Source organism: Vombatus ursinus, unplaced genomic scaffold, assembly GCF_900497805.2.
Source record: "Vombatus ursinus unplaced genomic scaffold, bare-nosed wombat genome assembly UNPS02014859.1, whole genome shotgun sequence".
Taxonomy (NCBI): Eukaryota; Metazoa; Chordata; class Mammalia; order Diprotodontia; family Vombatidae; genus Vombatus; species Vombatus ursinus.
This window is the reverse complement of record NW_020954637.1, coordinates 1,555,479-1,575,624: the sequence shown is the minus strand read 5'-3', so window position 1 is coordinate 1,575,624 and position 20,146 is coordinate 1,555,479. Positions and strand designations below refer to the sequence as shown.

Genomic DNA, 20,146 nt, shown 5'->3' with positions numbered 1-20,146 from the left:
GGAGGAGGTCAAAAAGGTAGCAGACTGCTCTAAAGCGCCTGCGTGATGCACTGCCGAAGCGCGGCTGGCGAGGAGAAGACTGGAGGGAGGAATCGCGCCCTGTTGGGTGGGGCGCGCGGAGGAAATGAATGGGCCAGGCCATACCACTGAGCTTCTAAGCGGAGGGGTGGCGAGGGGAGAGTTCAGGGACGTGAGGCTGAGCAGGTGGTCTTTGCCGGGAGTCCGGCTGCTGCTGGTGTCTCTGACTCCCAAAGCCAAGACTGACCCTGGAGCTCGCTGCCCGAGGGAGCCTGGGGTTGGGGGACGGTGGAGACTCCATTAGGGGCCGGAACCTCAAAAGCCGAGTCCAGACGGTTACTTGCCCCGGAGCGGGCGCTCGGAGCAGCCCACGCCACTCACGACCCCGCGGTTCTGGGGTTGCCCCCGAAGTGTCCCGGCCAGGGGCACCTTCCACGAGAGGGTGGAGAACTCCCACGGCCTACGGGTCTTCCGCGTGCCCTCCGCGCTTAGCCCGGGGCTCGGCACACAGTAGGCGCTTCCTAAATGCGTGACCCTTTGTGACCGTGGGCGAGCCACTCGCTTCAGTTTCCTCATCTATAAAGTGACGGGTGGGGCTGGAAGACCTCGGCCCGCTGTGCGCTGGATCCTAAAGGAGATAGGCAGTGGGTGGGGAGCAAAAACTCTGACCTTCACAGCCGCTTCACCAAGCAGGCCATAGTACAAGATAAATGCCATTTTTCATTTAACAAAAATCTATTTTCTCTCCTTTTCACCTCAATAAAAATAAAAACAAAATTCTTGTAGCCAGTTTGCATAATCAAATAAAACATTCCCCCAACTGGCCAGAATATGTGTCCGTTTTCCCCTGGTGGTGTCATCTGCACTCCCCAAACCTCCAAGGACATTGAATGGAAGCTCCTTGAGGGCAGGTACTTTCTCACTTTTGTACTTCTATCCCCAGGGCCTAGCTGGGTCTCATCACCGAAGTCCTTGGCACTGTCACATGGTTCAACACCAGGAACAGATGGGGCTTTATCAATGCAAGTGCCACTGAAGAAGATGGATTCCCATCTACAGCCCAAGGACCACCGGACTTCCAGCTGGAACTTTCTGGTGAGCTTCTTAAGAAGCTGAAGCAGAAGACTGTCTTCCTTTTCTGTTTGTCTTTCCTGGTTCTCCTCCCACCTCTCTGACAGCTCCTTTGATGATTTCATCCAAGTCACACCTGCTAACCACGGGTGTCCCACAGGGCTCTGTCTTGGGCCCTGTCCTCTTCTCCCACCATGCTATTTCACTTAGTGATCTCACCAGTTCCCATGGTTCAGTTATCATCTCTGTACTGATGATTCTCAAAGCTACATATCCTGTCCCTTCTCTGACTTTGCGTTTCCCATCTCCAACTGCCTATTGGACCTCTTGAACTAGACGTCTTGTAGACATCTTAAACTCAACAGGCCCATCTTTCCCCCTAAACTCTCCTTTACAAACTACCATATTATTGTCAAGGGCACCCTATCCTTCTAGTACCTCAGGCCCACAACCTAGGTCATTTTTGATTCCTCATTACCACTCATCCCCCCATATCCAATCTGTTGCCAAGGCCTGTCAATTTTACCCTTGTACTATCTCTTGACCCCCCTCCTTCTCTCCTCTGACACAGCTGCCACATCCCTGGGGTAGGCCCTCATCTCCTCATCCTTGGACTATTCCAACAGCTGCTGGTTTGTTTGCACACATCTGTCCTACACTCGGCCATGCTCCATTCAGCCACGAAGTAAGGGATCTCTCTATAGTGCAGATCCAGTCATTTCATCCCTCCACTCCATAAGCCTAAGTGTCTCTCTATCACCTCCCAAATCAAGTATCAATTCTGTTGGTGTTCAAAGCACTTTATAACCTGGTCCACTCCTACCTTTCAGTCCTCTTACACCTTAAAACCATTCTCATCCATTGACACTAGCCTCCAACAAGCCACTCCATCTCTTGGCTCACAGTGTTTTCACTCATTTGTGGAATGCTCTGAATACTGACTTTCCTGACCACTGGAAGCCTTTCCCAACCCCCTCCCCCCCATACAGTACCTTCTCTCTATTATTTCATATTTATTCTACATTTACTTGTACATAGTTCTTTGCATGTTATCTCCTCTATTGAACAGTGAGCCCCGAGGGCAAGGTCTTTTGCCTTTCTTTGTATTTCCAGTGCATCGTTTAGTACCTGGCAGAGTAGGCACAATATTTATTGACTGACCAGTGCTTTGCACACAGTAGTACTTTTTGATTTAAAAAAATAAAATGAAAGGGTGGTCTGGGTCCTCTCTCCAGCTCTGATCCTAGATTGGCAATGCAAGCATCCCTTTTTTAAATTTGAAATCTTGCCCCAGGTTACATGATTAGGAAGTGGAAGAGTCCTAATTTGAATTACGGTCTTCTGACTCCAAATTCAATACCACCACACCAAGAATCAGTGAGATTACTGCTTGATCTTCCACATCTTGAAGCTCAATGGGGTTAGGAAAATATCATGTATATAGTGTCTGTTTGCAGAGTGCAGTTCCACAACCACCCTGTGGGAGTGGGTTCTGATTGGCTCCCCTTGAGAAGGAAAGGATGACTCAGCTAGATTGATTTGCCCGGAGACGCTCAGTCAGGAAGTGTCTGAGCTGGATCTTGAACCTCCGCCTTCCTGACCATCCACATTGCCTCTTCGATCATGCTCATAAAGGCATAAAGGGCGGTGGGGTGGGGAGGACTGGTTTTGAGTCAGAGAACTTACTCTGTTCTCAATTACCAGACCCAAGGACCTTAACTCACTCTCATCTTTTGGCAGCCATTTAACATTCACCGATGAGCACCCTCTCCTCCTAAAGAGTCTCTCCATCCCTGGGTTTTTGTGACTGTTTTCTCCTGGTTCTCTTCCCAGCTCTTCCTACCCAGTCTTAAACTTTGCTGGATCTTCATCTATGCCATGTCCACTACTAGCAGTTGTCCCCCTCAGGCTCTCTCTTGGTGACCTCATCAGCTCCCAAAGGTCAGCTATCATCTCTATGCAGATAACTCCCAGGTCCATAGATTCATCCTAACCTTCACTCTTGCATCACTGGTTGCCTGCTGGACATTCTGGGCCTGAAGTCTGGCAGCCCTCTCCACCTCACCACCTCACCATATCCAAACTCATTATCGCCCCCCCTGCCCAAGCCATGCCTCTTCATAATGTCCCTCTTACTGTCCTGGGCACTGCCCCCTCCCAGGTACCCAGGCTCACCACCATGATGTCGTTCTCAACTACAACTCTTGCTCATGCCATATATCCAGTGATGTCAAATTCGCTTCTACTTTCCTCCTTCTTCAATATGTCACCCACTCTTCACTCACCCAGGCAACACCCTAGTGTAGGCCATTATCACCTCTTGGTGAGACTACTGCAGAAGCCTCCTATGTGGTCTTCCTCTTCTCCAGCCCATTCTCCACACACTCACCACAGTGATTTTCTTGAAGTAGAAGTATGACCACATCACCTCTCCCCTCACTAAACTCCCAGTGGCTCCCTATTCCCTCCAGGATCTATGATAAACTCCCCTTTCTGGCATTTGAAGCCCTTCACAATCTGGGCCCTTCCAACCTCTCCAGTGTTGTAACACATCACTCCCTCCACCTAGCCCTGCTGGCCTACTTGCTGTTCTTCCTTCCAAGCTGTCCCCCATGCCTCCCATGCACTTTGTTCACCTTGACTTCAGAACCTCTAGTTTGCTTCAAGCCTCAGATCAGGCTTCCTTCTACGTGGAAATTTCCCCAAACCCTACCACTACCAGTGCCCTCTGCAAGCTAGCTTGTATTTGATACGTCAGAGTATTTTGGAGACACCCTGTTTTCCAAAGCTAAGGCCCAACAAGCAGACTGTGCCCTGAGTTTGGCATAACAATAATTCTTTATGCCCTGGAATGATCTCATCCTCTGGCAAAGTATATTGCTTGGACCAGCACCAGGTGTTCACAAAGGAATTTGGCTTCCCTGATTTTCCAGGGCCTCCCATCACATGTTCACAATGCCACAGGGCCAGTGGGAACAGTAATTCAACATCTGAAAATGACTGTCATAATCCAGCCCACTTGTGGTGTATAAGACCTGCCTTTGGTCTAGCACGTTAAGTTCTCCTTCCTAGGAGGGGGGCTTCTATACACATATGTCATTTTCCTCACTCAGAAATTAATTAAACTTGTTTTGTGTCTTGACTCTTCTGCCTCTAGCAGGCTGTTTGTTTTTGTTTTTGGTGAGGCAATTGGGGTTAAGTGACTTGCCCAGGGTCACACAGCTAGGAAATGTCAAGTGTTTGGTCTGAGGTCGAATTTGAACTCAGGTCCTCCTGACGCCAAGGCCAGAGAGCTTTATCCACTGCGCCACCTAGCTACCTCCCGGCTGTTTGTTTGGCTCTGGCCACTCACAGGTTGGAGGCCAGTTCTGATACGGTTGATGTTGAATTTTGAGCATACTTACACATGTACATATTATCTCCCCCAGTAGAAGGTAAACTCTTTGAGGTCAAGGACAGTTTCACTTTTGCCTTCGGGTTCCAAGTGCTTAGCACAGCATAAGAGTACACAGCAGGAGCATAATAAATGATAAACAGCTTGGTGGAGTGGATAGAGCACTGGATCTGAAGTCAGAGGACATTGGATCAAATCCTTCCTCAAACACTAGCTGTGTTAGCCTGGACAAATCAACTAACCCTTTGTTTCAGTTATATCTGTAAAATAAAGGGTTTGGATTTAATGGACTCTAGGGTCCCTTCCTAGTAAACTACTAATTTGCTGACACTACCTAAAAGACCTTAGGCAAGTCATCTCCCTGGGCCTCAGTTTCTCCATCTGTAGAAGCGTGTGTCTGTGTGTGGGGGAGTGTAATGGATGGCCCCTGGAATTATTCCAGCTCCACATGTCTGATCCTCATCATTAACTTTTTCCTGTGAACTGTTTTCTCATCACTTTCTAAAATACCCCTTATCTGAAAGGCCGGAGTCCATTTATTTCCTAGGTGGGCACTGGGAAGGGTGGCTCATAGCTCAGGCCGACCTGAGTTCAACCCCTCTTCATGCTGTTTGGTTCTTGCTCTCCTTCAGGAACCTCAACTTTCCCCATCCCTCAAATCGTATGTCCAAGCTGAGAACCAAAGCAATTTCTACTTCCCTTGCTCCCCATGGCACTCGCGGAGTTCTGCAGGCTCACTGGCATTCTACCTTTTATTTACATTGATGAGAGATATACATTTAAAAATCATTTCCAGGTAGAGAATGGCATCTGAGGGTTTCCAATATCACAGTCCTGCGATTGGCAGGATGGCACCAGGCAGCAGCCCTTCAGGAAATCCTAAGAAGGATTTAATCTTCAGCAGGACCAAAGCCCTTTCCATCCCCAGATAACAGATGGCAACTGGGGGTGTCAGTAATCAAAATCAAAGCCTTGGGTGGAAAGGTTGGGCTCTTAAGAGGGGAAGCCAAGAAGATCTTCAGGGAAGCAGGATACAGTGAGAAGGCCTTCTCCTAGCACCCTCCAGGACATCCTTCTTCTCAGGGTCAAAGATGATGGAAAATGGACCAGGAAAACTTCCAGATTCATAAGCCTCTTCATGGGGAGGATCTGGGGCCTCTTCCTCTGACCCAATTCGTCCAGCTTACCTGAGGGAAGCTTTTCCAGCCATGTGTACTGAACTGAATTTGATTTCCTACAGAGGTCAGTTCCCAATTCCTTTTCTTTGGCATCCCCCAGCCCTGGCACTACCATTTCTGGGCTATTGTCAGTGTGTCCCTTCATGTGGTAAACAGAAAGCAGGATTTGTTCTGAAGGTCCGGGGTGGCTGCTGGGGTCTGGCTAGCCCAGCCTGTTGGGGAAGGCAGGGCAGAAGCAGGGAAGTCACAGCCTGGAGCTGAAAGTGGCCTGGGCCACTTTGGAATTGCTTTTTCTATTCAAGGCCTGGCAGATAAATTTTCCGGCTTCCAGCAACTTCGGAAGGCTCACCCCCTTGAAGAAATAAGTCACAAAATAGAGGTTACAGTTTGTCAGTAACCACTAGCCTGGGGTGGAGGGAGAGGGAGCAAACACCTGACAGATGGAAACACACGGCTGGTAATGTCAGATGGTAATAAAAATACAGGGAAAATGGTCTACCTTTACATGGGAAAACATAGCCTAGCAGCAGTTACGGGGCTGTGAGACCTTATGGGGTCAGGAAGAGAGGATGGAAAACAATCAGCCAGATGAGAAGCCTTTTAGCCCTCCCCTATCATCCTGTGAGGCTGAAAATCTTGGCCAGTCTGAGCCCATTTGTTTCATTAACAGAGACAGAAGGACATCATGGGAATTGTTAGGCCAGTGTAATGGAGATTGGACCAGTCTGGGGGGAAATCAGGAGGCCTGGCTTCCAACGAGCTTGTGATCTTTAGCAAAGGCAGGGCTTCAATTCCCCCTTCTGTAAAGTGGGGAAGTTAACACTAGATAATTTCTAAGCCCTAATATTCTCTGTTCTAAAGACCCTCCCAGCTCTGACATTATAGGTTCTAAGGGCCCTCCCAGATCTGACATTCTGTGTTCTAAGGGCCCTCCCAGCTCTGATATCCTGTGTTCTAAGGGCCCTCCCAGCTCTGACATTTTGTGTTCTAAGGGCCCTCCCAGATCTGACATTCTGTGTTCTAAGGGCCCTCCCAGCTCTGACATTCTGTGTTCTAAGGGCCCTCCCAGATCTGACATTTTGTGTTCTAAGGGCCCTTAGGAAAAACTACCTGTCAGATCTATGGATAAGAGAAGAGTTCATGACCAAACAACAGACAGAGAGGACCATGGGAGGTAAAATGGATAATTTTGATTACATGAAATTTAAAAGGTTTTGCACAAACAAAAAAAGTTTTTGCATAAACAAAACCAAGGAAGCCAAAATTAGAATGAAAGAAGGAAATTGGGAAAAAAATGTTACAGCACATTTCTCTGCTAAAAGTCTTATTTCTCTAATATAAAGGGAACTGAGCCAAAAATATAAAAATAAGAGCCAGTTGATAAATGGTCAAAGGATATGCACAGGCAGTTCTCAGAAGGGAAAAAAAATCAAAGCTAGCAATAATCATATAAAAATGCTCTAATTTACTACTATAGAAATGCAAATTAAGACAACTCTAAGGTACCACCTCACACCTATGAGACTGGCTAACATGACAGAAAAGGAAAGTTACAAATGTTGAAGGGGATGAGGAAAGAGAGGTACAGTAATGCATTATTGGTGGGTTGTGTTCCAATCATCTGGGACAACAATTTGAAACTATGCCCAAAAGTCTATAAAACTATGCATACTCTTTGACCCAGTAATACCATTGCTTGATCTATACTCCAAGTAGATGCGGGCCCTCTCAGGGGGGAAAAAAAAAAGGGAAAAGGATATGCACAAAAATATTTGTATCAGTTCTTTTGTGGTAGCAAAAATTGGAAACTGAGGAAATGCCCATCAATGGGGGAATGGCTGAACAAGTTGTATATGGTTGTGATGGAATACTACTGTGCTAGAAGAAATGATTAAAGGAATGGTTTTAGAAAAAAGCTGGTTAGACTTGTATGAACTGATGCAAAGGGAAGTAAGCAGAACCAGGAGAAAATTCTAACAGCAATTGTTAGAATAGTAAAAGCAATACTGTAATGATAATTAACTGTGAAGGACAGCTACTTTGATCGATACAATGATCGATCAGAATTCCAAAGGACTCAAAATGAAAAATGCTATCCATCGAGAGAGAGAGAGAGAGAGAGAGAGAAAACCGATGGATTCGGAGTGCAGAATGAAGCAGATTTTTTTTCTTGCTTCCCCTCCCCCTGCCCCCCAGAACATGGTTAATGTGGAAATGTTTTGTATGACTTCACATGTATAATGACTGTAGTATTTCTTGCTTCTCAATGTGCGAGGGAGAGAATTTAGAACTGAGAATTAAAAGTTAAAAAACAACAACAAAACCAAAGCAAGCAGCTGCCAAGTGGAATGGTCTCCTAGGGAGCAGTGGGTTCCCAACATCAGGTCTTCAAGCAAAGACCGGGTGACCTCTTATCAGCCATGGTGCAGTCATTTTCTATCAATATGTTAGACTCCCTACTGCTGACATTCTGTGTTTTAAGCTTTATTTTGGCTTTCACATCTACTATGGTCTAAGCTCTCTTATATTCCTAATGTTTTATGGTTCCTGACTGTCTCACTTCAGCAGCCTATTAACTCTGCTGCATCCAGGGCATTCACCTAACTATGAAATCTGTGTGTGTTGATCTTTTCCTCCTCAGTTTTGTGCAGGAGAATACCAGGCCCCTTCAGGAAGACCAGGAAACCAGTCTGTTCAGGTAGGAGAGGATGTAAACCCAAGTGCTGTCTGGTGGCTCCGGCACCGTGACCACGAGGGGGCAGATGACACTTACCGTTTCGATCCCCAGTCCATTCAGCATGTACAGAAGGTCTTCTGTTGCCACGTTTCCTGATGCACCCTTAGCATATGGGCAGCCCCCAAGCCCAGCAACCGAGGAATCCACCACAGACACTCCCATCTGGAAATGTAAATACGAGGAGAAACACATTAGGCTGTCATCAGGCCCAGACATCTCACTGTAAAGTGGATTAAATTACTGGATTTCTTTACAGGGGGAAAGTTTTACAGGGGAAGAGGAATAAAACCTGAGGGTAAGAGATACCTGCGGGTATGAAGGTAGGAGAAATCCAGAGAGGGAGAAAATGTTTAAGTGGGATTTATCAAAGACAAAGTTGAAAGTTTCAGAATGTTAGGACTGGAAGACGCCCTGGAGGTGCCTTCTACTCTGATGCCTCATTTTACAGAAGAGGACAACCTAGGCCCTGAGAAGTGAAGTGACCTTCCCACAGTCCTGCAGGTGGTAAGCAGTAGAGCAGAATTCAAACCCAAGTCTGCCGATTCCAAATCCAGTGCTTTGCAATACTCTTATTTTACAGGGCTAGGAAACTGAGGCCCACACAGGTAGCATGACTTACTCAGGGCCCATAGTGGTATGACAGACAAAGTCAGGGAATCCTAGGGCCTCCAACCTAATAATTCTGCCTAGGTCAGCCAGTCCTGGTGAAAGTGAGTACAAGCCCGAAAGGTCCTTTAAAATTTCCTCTCCTATGCCCAGGGAAGACAGTGAGGAGAGGAATAAGTCAGGTGACTGAGAGGCCACAGCTGGTGATGAAGGAATTAAATCTTATCAGAAAATTTCTGGCAACAGACAAGTGGGCAGAGGAGCTGGCTTCTGGTGCCTCCCCTGGGCTAGGGCTCTCCCTCTTCCTGATGCCGGCCACCATACGAGTTGGGAAAGAAAGGCCAGACACCTGCAGAGAGATGGGAGGTCACGGGCCTATCCAGCCTCAAGAAGATAGGAGAGCAAAGGGGGTTGAAGAGCAGAGGAGGCTGACCCCAAGCTTGGCCACCCCTCTAGCTCCATCTGCCCTCTCCCTCTCCCCCTCTGAGCCTGGAATGGGCTCCTCCCAATGCTGGCTGCAAATGTTTCCCCCATCTTTTGAGACAAAACTCAGGATGCCACCTGCTCCAAGACGACTCAGAAGATCCTCACCCACTCCTGGGCAGAAGTGAGTGATCTCTGCCTCCTCCAATTCTAAACAGACACTCCTGTCTAGCTCCTAAATCCCTCCCCAACTCTGCCTCAAACTACTCTTCCCTCCTTATACACTCCATCTCCAGTCACCACATCTGTGCCCTGGATGTCCTCCTTCCTTACCTTTACCTAAGCGAATCCCTCTCCTACACAAAGCCTTTCCTGAGCACCCCCTTTGTGGATTCCCTCAAGAAAATATCCACTCCTTGCGAGCAAGAACTGTTTCATTTGGGGTTCTGCATTCCTGGTGCCTAGCAGTATGTGGCACAGAGTAAGTGCTTAAGAAAGACTTGCTGAGTGATTTATTATTCGTGTATTTGTCTTGGTAGCTAGGTGGCACAGTAGATAAGAGTGCTGGGCCTGGAGTCAGGAAGACCCGAGTTCAAATCAGGTTTCTGACGCTTACTAGCTGCGGCAAATCACTTAACCTGTTTGCCTCAATTTCGTCATCTGTAAAATGGGGGTAAAAATAGCACCCATCTCCCAGAGTTGTTGTGATGATCAAATGAGATAATTGTAAAGAATTTACACAGTGCCTGACACATAGTAAATGCTATATAAATGTTAACTACTATTATATATTAGCTATATGTTAGTTATTAGTTATATAACATATCAGTTATGTGTTAGCTACTATTATTATTCTTCTTCTTCTCCTCTTCCATTCTAGGTTGAGAGCTGAGTCTGGGTTTGGTATTCAGGTGCTTAACACTTTCTTGTGCAACCCTAGGGCAGAAGGTAAGGTGAGTGGTTACATTTCAGACACAGGGCTGGCATCAAAAGAACTTTATGTCCTTAAGAGGGCAATGAATGGGATTGATGGAGCCTCCTTTTCATGGGGATGTTAGCAGAACAGAGCCTCAGTGGAAACCACACTAAGGTCCACCCCTCTGGGATCTCTGGGAGAAGAGATGATAGGACTCAGATCTGGAAAGGGCTGTGAGATCATCTAGTCCAACCTGCTCATTTTACAAAGGAGGAAACTGAGACCAAGGGAATTTGGGTGACATGTCCAATGCAGGAGAGCCAGAATTTCAACCCACATCTACTAAATCTAGTTCTATCACTCCCTTCCCCCCACAGCACACATTTCCTCTTCTGAAGATTCACTTCCTTTCCTTTACCTGAAGAGCCATTGAGATGTTGGCGAGGGCTTGTCCATAGGTGTCATGGCAGTGGACGGCCAGGGCACTCACTGGCACCTCTTTCATGACCGCAGACAGCATATCCTTCATGCCAACCAGGGTGCCCACGCCAACAGTGTCCCCCAGAGAGATCTCATAGCAGCCCATTGAATATAGCTTCTTAGACACCTGGAGAGTGAAGAGGACACTAGGCAGGGGGTGACCTCCATGGGTTGAGAGATACAGGTGAAGGAAGAGAAATACGTGGCCCTCTATTGCCATATGGCCACAAACTGGTCACGGCGTAAAGAGGCGCACAGGGGACATTTCTTCTCGATCTTGCCTTTGACTCTTGGGTCTCCATGGACCAGTCACACAGTAACACCCAAGAGTCAGAGGGCTGAAGGGGTTGTCAGAAGCCACTAAACCAAACTCACACCCATGCACGAACTGCTTCTTACAGCATCCCTGAAAAGTGTCCGTCAGTTTTTGCTTAAGAAGGAGAAGAAGTCCAGAGAAGAAACCTGAACTCTCTCTCCCACAGGACAGCAATCACATTACTCTCCCAACCCCAGTTTCCATTTCTCCCCTATCTTTCCCTAGAGCTATGTCCACAGGAGATGATGGATAAATGTCTGCTAACAACCAGTCCAGGAAGTTTTTCCCTTGGAAAGAGGGCAAGGGATTTCTAGAGCCCATATCTAGGCACAGAAATAATCTCTCCAATGAGACTTCAGGTGAGCCCCACCTATGGGAAAGGCTAACCGGCCCCTAGTGAACAAGGGTTAATTCTCAGATGGACCACTTGAATGATAAGGGCTTCATGGGGGCACAAATAGTGTCTCCAAACACTGGAAGGAAAGAGGGGTTGCTAAGCTTGGTTCTGCTTGGCTTCCGGTTCAGAGAAGCAGAATGTCACTCAATGCAAGGGAAGGAGCTCCCCGATTCCTGACAAAGTTCGGGAGTAGAAATGGGCTGCCTCTGGAGGCTTCGAGGTCCCATCTGGGAAAGTCCTTCAGCAGAGGCTGGAAAACCACTTGCTGTGGAGAAGGCTGATGAGCTCTCGGTGCCCCTGGCCTCTGCCCGTTGTCTTCCCACCCACAAGGTAGCCAAACCTTCACAAAACTCCTGTTCCAACAGAGACACACCTCAGCTACTTTGGCTGGGGAGATTTTCCCTTCATACGGGCATCCAAGCACGCAGGACACATACCTGCCAGGAAAACATGCCCTTGTCAGGGGAGTCCCAAGTGGTGAAAGAACCACGGCCCAGAGAGAACAGTCCTGGCAGATTCAGCTCAGGCCTCCCCTGACAACCCAAGGGATGAGTGGACGCCACCTCGGGCCACACTGCAGGGAGCTCCAGAGGGGTAGGGAAAGTAGGGCCCGTGGGCTCACCCTCGGACAGGAATGTTGGCGGCTCTGGCCGCACTCAGGACCTTCTCAAAGCGCTCCAGGCTCTCGTCGATGGAGCAGTTAATGTTCTTCTTGGTGAAGAGCTCCGAGGCAGCCCCAAATATGGCCACTTCCTCGGCCCCTGAAGCAACCTAGCAACAAGTGCAGTATGCTTGTAACAACAATGCTGGCTTTGGAGCTACAGGCCTGGCTTCAGATCCCAACTCTGCCTCCTCCTGCCTTTGGAACCTTGGACACCTCTTTTCTCCTCCGAGGACCTCAGCTGCTTCCTCTCTAAAACGAGGGGGTTCAATTAGCTGGCCCCAGAAGCCCCCTCCAGCTCTACAGCTGTGATTCCTAGGGGTCAGAGGGGACCGCCGTAATAGGACCTAAAGCCCCTCTTCTCAACCAGGGGTCTGAAGGCCAATCGATGGAGAAACTGTTCAGTTACACACAGGATCCAAGTCTTTGCTGCCTTTTTTTTGGGCAGCAACCTTGAATGATTCTGTATACCTGCCGTATCTCCTCGGCGGCAGTGATAATCCTATAGCACTAAGTGTTCTACAATTGGAATCTCAGGGTGGAAGCTCCTCAAGGACAGGAGCTGGTTCTCATTCTGTCTTTGTTACCTCAGAACCTAACACACAACAGGCATTTAATACATGTTTGGGGAATTGGACTCCACTGGAATGGAAACAATAACCCAATGCTTGCTTAGACTAGCTAAAAGGTCACTACAGTCAATTTAAAGTTGGAAGGGCCTTAGAACCAATTTCCTTATATTACAGATGATGAAACTGAGGCTCAAAGGGGCCTCACGTGACATGCCCATGGTTGCAAAGGCAGAACCAGGATTTGAACCTAGGTCCTCTGGATTCCAAGCTCTTTCCATTGGGAAAAGCAAACAAAATAACCCTTCCCAGGGGAGAGACTCTCCCAGAGGTGAGCGAGGACTGAGTCTCAGACACCAGCAGAGGTCGCTGCGAGCCAAGACCTGAAGCTCGGGCTCTGACCGATGGAACATGTTCCTTTTACCGCTGCCTGGAAGCCTGTGAGATTGGGGGTCAGGACTGGGTAGCGGATGCCAGGAAACTTCTTGATGCCCTTCAGGACTTCAGCATGGTCTGCCATCTGGGGAGGCAGGAGAGAAGCATCCCAGGGTTAGAAGGAATCTGGGGCACTCAGGATTTTTAGTCACAGAGAATCACCCAGGATCCTAGAATCAGAGGGCTAGCCCCAAAAGGGTCCTCAGACGCCATTGAGGAGCACCCCACTATGTAGATGAGGAAACTGAGGCACAGGGCAGGATGTAGGTTTGAGTGCTGAGCCCCCAGCAGTGGAACAGAAAGCACAGCTCCTACAGAACAGCAGTGAGGGTGGTGACAAATGAGCTGTACAAAGTGGTACCCTTTCTGCAACCAAACTCGAAGGCACAGGATCAGGGGCCCCATTTTACAGAAGGGAAAACTAAGGCCAAGAGAAGTTGTGAATTCTCCAGGGTCATAAGCTCATAGCTTTGAGTGGAAAGGGACTCCAAGGTCATCTAGTCAAACCTCTTAATGAGGAGGAAACTGAGGCCCATGGAGGCGAAATGACTTGGCCCAGGTCACACTCAGTGAGGGAGCAGAGTCAGCCATAGAATGCAGGCCTCCTGACTCCTAGATTTTTCCTCTGTATCACTGCTTAGAGTGAACTGAGGGAGGCCTGCAGTGTAGACTTCATTCCAGCCTCCCCAAACTCTGGGCCTCCTTGGGGCTGGGTTCCTGGCCATATCCTACATGGAGATTTCCTGGCCACCCCCGCCCCCAAGCTGTTCGCACCCTCTCCCTTCTCTACTGATCAAGCATTCACTTCCACTTTGTATTCCCTACCCCCAGTAGAATTTAATAAGTTCATTGGAGGCAGAGACAGTTTCCTTTTGTCACTGTATTCCAGTGTCCACTTGGGGGTCTGGCACACAGCAGGGGCTTAATAAATGTTTTGTTGAATTAGATCAGGAAACTATGATGGCCAAGGCCATGGTGTGCCCAAAGGACCCTAGTAATACCCTCCTGAAAAAGATTTCAATTCCCAGCAAAACAAGTGAAGCTTTCTAACCCCCAAAGCCCCACCCTGCAGGCTGCTCTCACCTGGGGCACCCACTTGGGAGACACGAAGCTGGTGGCTTCGATGACAGGGAGTCCTGACTCAGACAACATGTCTATCAGCCTGATTTTCAACTGAGCAGGTACAATAGACTGCAGAAGGAAGAGAGGCAGAAAGAACTCAATAATGAACTTACACCAGGAAGTTCCTGGCCCTGGGACTCAAGAGCAAACCCAACCTCTGAACTGTCATGCAGATTCCTAGGCCAGGCCCTGGTCCATAGGGCAGGGTTTTCTTAAGCTCAGTCGATGTTTATGTTGGGAGTCAGAAACTGACCAAATGTCAAGGACCACAGGGAATATGGATGCAGATTAGCACCCCACGCCAGAGCACACACACACCTGCATGGCACGCCTGACAGCTGCCATCAGCCCTGCATCTCCTTCACCTGCTTGTCCCCAGAACTCCTCCCTCATGGCCCATATCCCGCTGGTCCTCAAGTCCTGTCAATTCTTCCTTCACTTTGAACTGCTGACTTTCTACTCCAGGCCCTCTAGCACTGTGGTTCCTAGCGCCCGATTTCTCCCTCCTCTAATCTCTCGTTCTAGACTGAAACTGCACGTCCATCTTCCATCATGTCACTCCTCCAATCTTGGAATGGCTCCACATGACATCTAAGTAAGAGGAACAGATGATTTTACATCTTAGAGATGACAGAATCATAGACTAAGAACTCTCTAGGTTATCAACTCTGATTTCCTCATTTTACAGCTGAGGAAACCGAGGCTCAGAGAAGTGAAGAGAGGTTTTATTTTGCCTCGGGTCACCCATCTACTAAGTGTCTGAGGTGGGATCTGGACTGAGGGTCCCCTGACTCCCTGGTCCAGAACTCTAGTCACTACTGTCTCCTTACTGATTGCCTGTCCCTGAACACCACTTTTTCTCAGCTCTATCAGTGCTCGGTGAATGAATTAAATACCATATCTGAAGGAGCCAACATAGCAGATATTCCACAAGTGCTGGATTAATAAGATTTTCCACGTTTACCTTTTCATTTTGCAGACCATCTCGAGGGCCGACCTCCACGATTTTAACCTTCTTTGGGAGTGCAGATAGACTGGAGGAGCTGATCTTGAACACAGGAAGGAAGAGAAGGAATAACTGAAATAACTGAGCATCATTCAGAAACACTAACAACGCAAGTAGTACTCGACACCATTTTAATCATTTGGCCCAGATTACGAACAAAAAGGAACCTTCCAAGCCTGAAATCCACCTTTAAAAAAAAAACTTAAATTTATTTATTTCAATTAACAACAACAAAAAAGCCCCACCTTTTCTCCCTCCCCCTTCCCATTCCTCAAAGAAAAAAGAAGCGCCTTGTAACAAACATGTATTACCAAGCAAAACAAATTCCTGCACTGGTCATGTCCAAAAAATAGATGTCTCAATATGTACCTGGAGTTCATCCTTTCTCTATCAGGAGACGGAGGAAATCCATCTTTTTAAAAATGACACAAATAACACAGAAACTGCGGTATTGCTGGGATCTATCTTCATGAGGAAATGTAAAAATTCCCATTTATTTACCCCTCCCTCAGTACAAGGTCCTCAGGGAAGAATTTCAGTCCTTTCTGATCCACAACATCTTCTCAGACCCCACCTAAAACTTTGATTTTTCACTGTCCTATACTTTCATCTATTACAGATTTCTGTGTTTGTGTATGAGGTAGAGCCCTGGTCTGAGGAGTCAGAACACTGAGTTTGAATCCCAACTCAGTCAATTACCAGTGTCACTTAACCTCTGTGGTGCCTCAATTATAGCAAGTCTGTAAAATGGGATAAAAGCACCTAACTCTCAGGGTTGCAGAGTGCTACACAAACTTGAGGTGCTGTTGCTATTACTAAACAGTTAGCCTGCATGCAGGCAGGGTCTCTGTCTTACCTAGACTTTACACATCTCCCATAGTTTGGACACATAAGGTACTCTATAATCGATGGCTAACTTGAACTGTCCCATCCCCCCACTAAAAAGAACAGCTGCAAGAGTAGATCAGAGTGCACTCAGGAAAACCTGGGTTAAATCCCACTTCTGAAATTTACTAGTTGTGGGTCCAGGAGCAGGTTATTTCTCCTCTCTCGGGGAATCATTATGCAAACAAATATACACAAAGTAAGCAATCTACAGGATAAATGGGGCATATCAACAGAGGGAAGGGCCGGGGAAGGCTTCCTGTAGGAGGTGGGCTTTTAGGTGGGGCTTAAAAGGCTGCCAGGAAGGTCAGGAGTCAGAGTGGAGGAGAGGGGGTGTTCCAGGCAAGGGGATTGCACAGAACTGTGTGCAAGCTGTGCTCCCCAGGAGCTCCTTGAGGGCAGGGGCTGTCTTTCGCCTTTCTTTCTATCCCCAGCGCAGAGCGCAGTGCCTGGCATACAGTAGGCGCTTCATAAATGCTCACTGACTGTAAGAAGGAATCATCCGGTCCAAAGGCTTCATTTTGAAGGTACGGAAAGGAAGGCCCAGGCCCGGGGGGAAAAGGGGCCTAGTGCGAATCCTGTCTATTCCTAAGCCAGGTTTGCCCCTGCCCCTTCAATTCCTCCCCAAACTCAGTTAAGGTCAGCATCGCGGGCGTCACTGAAGACAGCAGGGGGCGGAGAAAAGAAAGGAAGAGCCGGGGTGCGGAGCAGTCGGGGTGCATGTGTGTTCCGGGGGAAGGGGGGGACTTACAGCCCGCAGGGAAGACGCCCCAATCATCCTTAGTAATCGCAACGATCTCCAGAACGGCCCCATACTAGAACGCTCGAACCACGCAGGCGCCGTATGCGCGCTACGTCACACGGTAGGGCCGCGCACAAGGCGGGGGCGGAGCCTGCTTGTGGGGGCGGGGCCTGCACACTCCCCTACATGTCCTCGTCCGCCGGCTCCCCCTCGCGGCCCTTTGGTGCATGGCCTCCCGGCCCAGTATTACGGGACCCTGGTCTTCTTCCACCCTCCTCTCAAACAAGCCAAAACACGCCCAGATCACCAGTCCCCTCCCTCTGCCCTTTACCCTCAATTCAAGGCCAGTCAACAAGCTTATCTTACTAAGGGTCTTGGCCAGGCTCCTCACCAGCTTCTGGAAGTGCAAAGATTAAGAAACAAAAAAACAAAACAAAACCCCCCCACCAGCGCCTGCCCGCAGGGGTTTTCATTCTGCCTAACCTGCAGACCCTCCTGCTTGTCCCGGTCCTTCCTAAATGTCATGGCCAGAGGCCAGCACCATGCCCCAGCCAGAGGGCACCCCCGAGGACTGGACCCTGCTTCTCTTAAAGAAACTCAGGACCTCGTTAGGGTTTTGTTTGTTTGGGTTGGCTGCTATGTGTTTGTGTCATACAAGTTACCTGGCATTCTTTGCCCAGTTTTCCTTATTAAAGGTTTCTTTGTTATTTAAAAAGGTTTAATCTTACTTAGACACACATCTGACGTCAAGAAAGCCATTTGTTCTCAAGAGGGACAATACTTGAATTTGGATTAATGTTGTTGTTATTCTTCTTTTTTTTTTTTGTTAGGCAATGGGGTTAAGTGACTTGCCCAGGGTCACACATTGGATTAAAGTTAAATGACAAAAAACTTGTTTTTGACAAATGCAGAATACAGAATGAATATATGGTGAAAAATGATTTTTCTTAGTAATCATTATCTTAGAAACTAAAAGCCTTCTCCATCCTCCTTTCTTCCAAAGTTCAGTTCCTTCTTTAGAAGGACATTAGGATCCTATCTAAAGGATCTATTCCTGCTCATCGTGTTTGTTGCCCAGAAAAGCCTGGGAAAATGTTGATTCCTCCCTATAGTCAAGACAGGCAACATGGAAATCGATGTCTCTTTGACCAATGTTAAGTGACCTAAGTCACATACCTCAAGGCCCTCATCTGAATATAGCCCACCTCCCAGTGTGCTGACCAATCAGAGTTGATTGTCACCCCTTGGGAACACCTACTCTTAGAAGGTCACATAACTCTGTGCCCCCAACCCCAAATCGAACCAATTCTGGACGGACTCTGTTAGCGGTGCTCAGTTCTGGACTATAACTCCCATGCAATCAATGCATGTGTGTTGACAGCTTGAGAGAAATTAAAAATTAAAAGAAATTGATAATACCTAATTTTGTTTGTCTCTTTCTTAGAACAAACTCTTCGAGGTTGACGGTGTGTGTGTGTATGTGTATATATATGTGTATGTGTGTGTGTGTGTGTGCATATTATATATCTATATATTGGACATGTGGACTCATTAATGACTTCTCTTTGTGTCTGGCCATTCAACCACTTCTGAATTCACTTAATTACATTGTCAAGGGGTGGATGGAGTGTTCAAGGAGGACTAGTACCTCTGGTGTGTGGGCTTGCCAAACACTTTTCAGGTTTGTTCATCGCCTTTGCTATCCACCTGGCGCTGAATTCTCACCTGTGGCTCCAAGAAGCTGTAGTATGTCTAGCAGACACACCCTGGTAAAACTGTCTCAGCAAATAGGCTAAACCAGGGTGATGAGAACTGAGGGGTCTCAAACCCTTTGGTGAGTTGGGATGGTGTCTACCCCAAGTATGTGAAGACTTGCCCCAGTGGAATGAGCAGATGAGAACAGTTTGTTCCAGTGGCCATGAAGGCGGCTGCTGCAGGCATTGTTGAGTGCTTAGAGCTTGGTCGGACAGAAGACGCCAAAGGTCATCCACTATATCCCAAGCTATCAGTTGTCTTGATTTTTGTCTTATCACTGGACTTTGATGACTCTGAAAGAGAGACTGAAGCTGGAACTCTTCCTCGTTTAAATCCAATTTATGTGCAAATCAAAAACCTTCACCCATACCATTTTACCATTTTCACCTGCCTCAAAGTCCTGCGGCAACAGAAAAGTGACAAAGCAGCAGGTGAAGATATACTGGGAGCTGTAGTCACAACCCTGCACACAGGCAGCTCAGGCTATAGGGATGCCTTCTGACCAGACTGAAGCACCCCTTGGGTGTCTGAGCAACCTTTTTGGAGGACTGCACAGCTTACTTCTGGAGTGAGCAAGGGGCTAGAAAAAATGTCCTAAAAATGGTCTTCTTCACCCAACCCTGACCTGTTTACTATGGCAAGGAGGGATACCACCCTGAGGTCAAAATACACACACACACACACACAATACAAAAACTTTTGCAAAGATGATTCCACTTACCTTCAGTACATGGAATGTGTGCACACTGATGGACAACACAAAATCCAGTAGACCTGAAAGTTGAACAGCTCTTTTTTTTTAATTAATTAATTTATTTTTAGTTTTCAACATTTACTTGCATAAGATTTTAAGTTCCAAATTTTCTTCCCATCTCGACCCCCCCCCACAAGATGGTATGCATTCTGAATATCCCTTCTAATCATGAACAGTTCTTATCGCAAGAGAACTCAGCAAGTATGACATCCACATAGGAGCCCTGCGTGAAACTAGGCTGGCAAATGAATGCCAGCTTACTGAAGTTGGAGCTGGATACATGTTTTTCTGGAGTGGCCATAGTGAAGGGGAGTGCCCTGAACCTGGGGTAGGTTTGGAAATAAAAACTCATCGAGTCAACAAGCTTGTATGCCTACCAAAAGGAGTGAATGACTGATTCATCACAATGTGATTGCCACTTGCAGGAAAACACCAAGCTACCATCATCAGTGCATCTGCCCCCACCATGACGAGCCCTGATGAGGTCAAAGAAAAATTTTATGAAGACCTGGAGACCCCCATCATCCATGTGCTGAAAGAGGACAAGCTTATAAACCTGGGTGACTAACGCAAGAGTAGGCACAGATTACCAGACATGGCAGGGAGTCCTTGGGAGGAATGGAGTTGGAAACAGCAGCAGCAATGGTCGCTTACTACTGAAGACTTGGTGCCTCTCATGAC

At 47.7% G+C, this 20,146-nt stretch overlaps 1 protein-coding gene across 2 annotated transcripts; it reads right to left on the bottom strand.

The window, feature by feature from the left end:
* Nucleotides 1-5,210: 5,210 nt before the first annotated feature.
* HMGCL (3-hydroxy-3-methylglutaryl-CoA lyase) lies at nucleotides 5,211-17,053 on the bottom strand. Of its 2 annotated transcripts, none has more exons than XM_027841437.1 (9): nucleotides 16,966-17,053; nucleotides 15,288-15,371; nucleotides 14,285-14,392; nucleotides 13,191-13,286; nucleotides 12,159-12,307; nucleotides 11,910-11,973; nucleotides 10,762-10,950; nucleotides 8,435-8,560; nucleotides 5,211-6,013 (listed from the first exon to the last, which is right to left on the bottom strand). In XM_027841437.1, the coding sequence occupies exons 1-9, from the start codon at nucleotides 17,026-17,028 to the stop codon at nucleotides 5,906-5,908; spliced, it is 987 nt and encodes a 328-aa protein (XP_027697238.1). In that variant the 5' UTR covers nucleotides 17,029-17,053; the 3' UTR covers nucleotides 5,211-5,905. The 2 variants fall into 2 exon arrangements, with proteins under 2 accessions (XP_027697238.1, XP_027697239.1); XM_027841438.1 differs by having other exon boundaries at nucleotides 15,288-15,366; nucleotides 16,966-17,049.
* Between the last annotated feature and the right edge of the window lie 3,093 nt (nucleotides 17,054-20,146).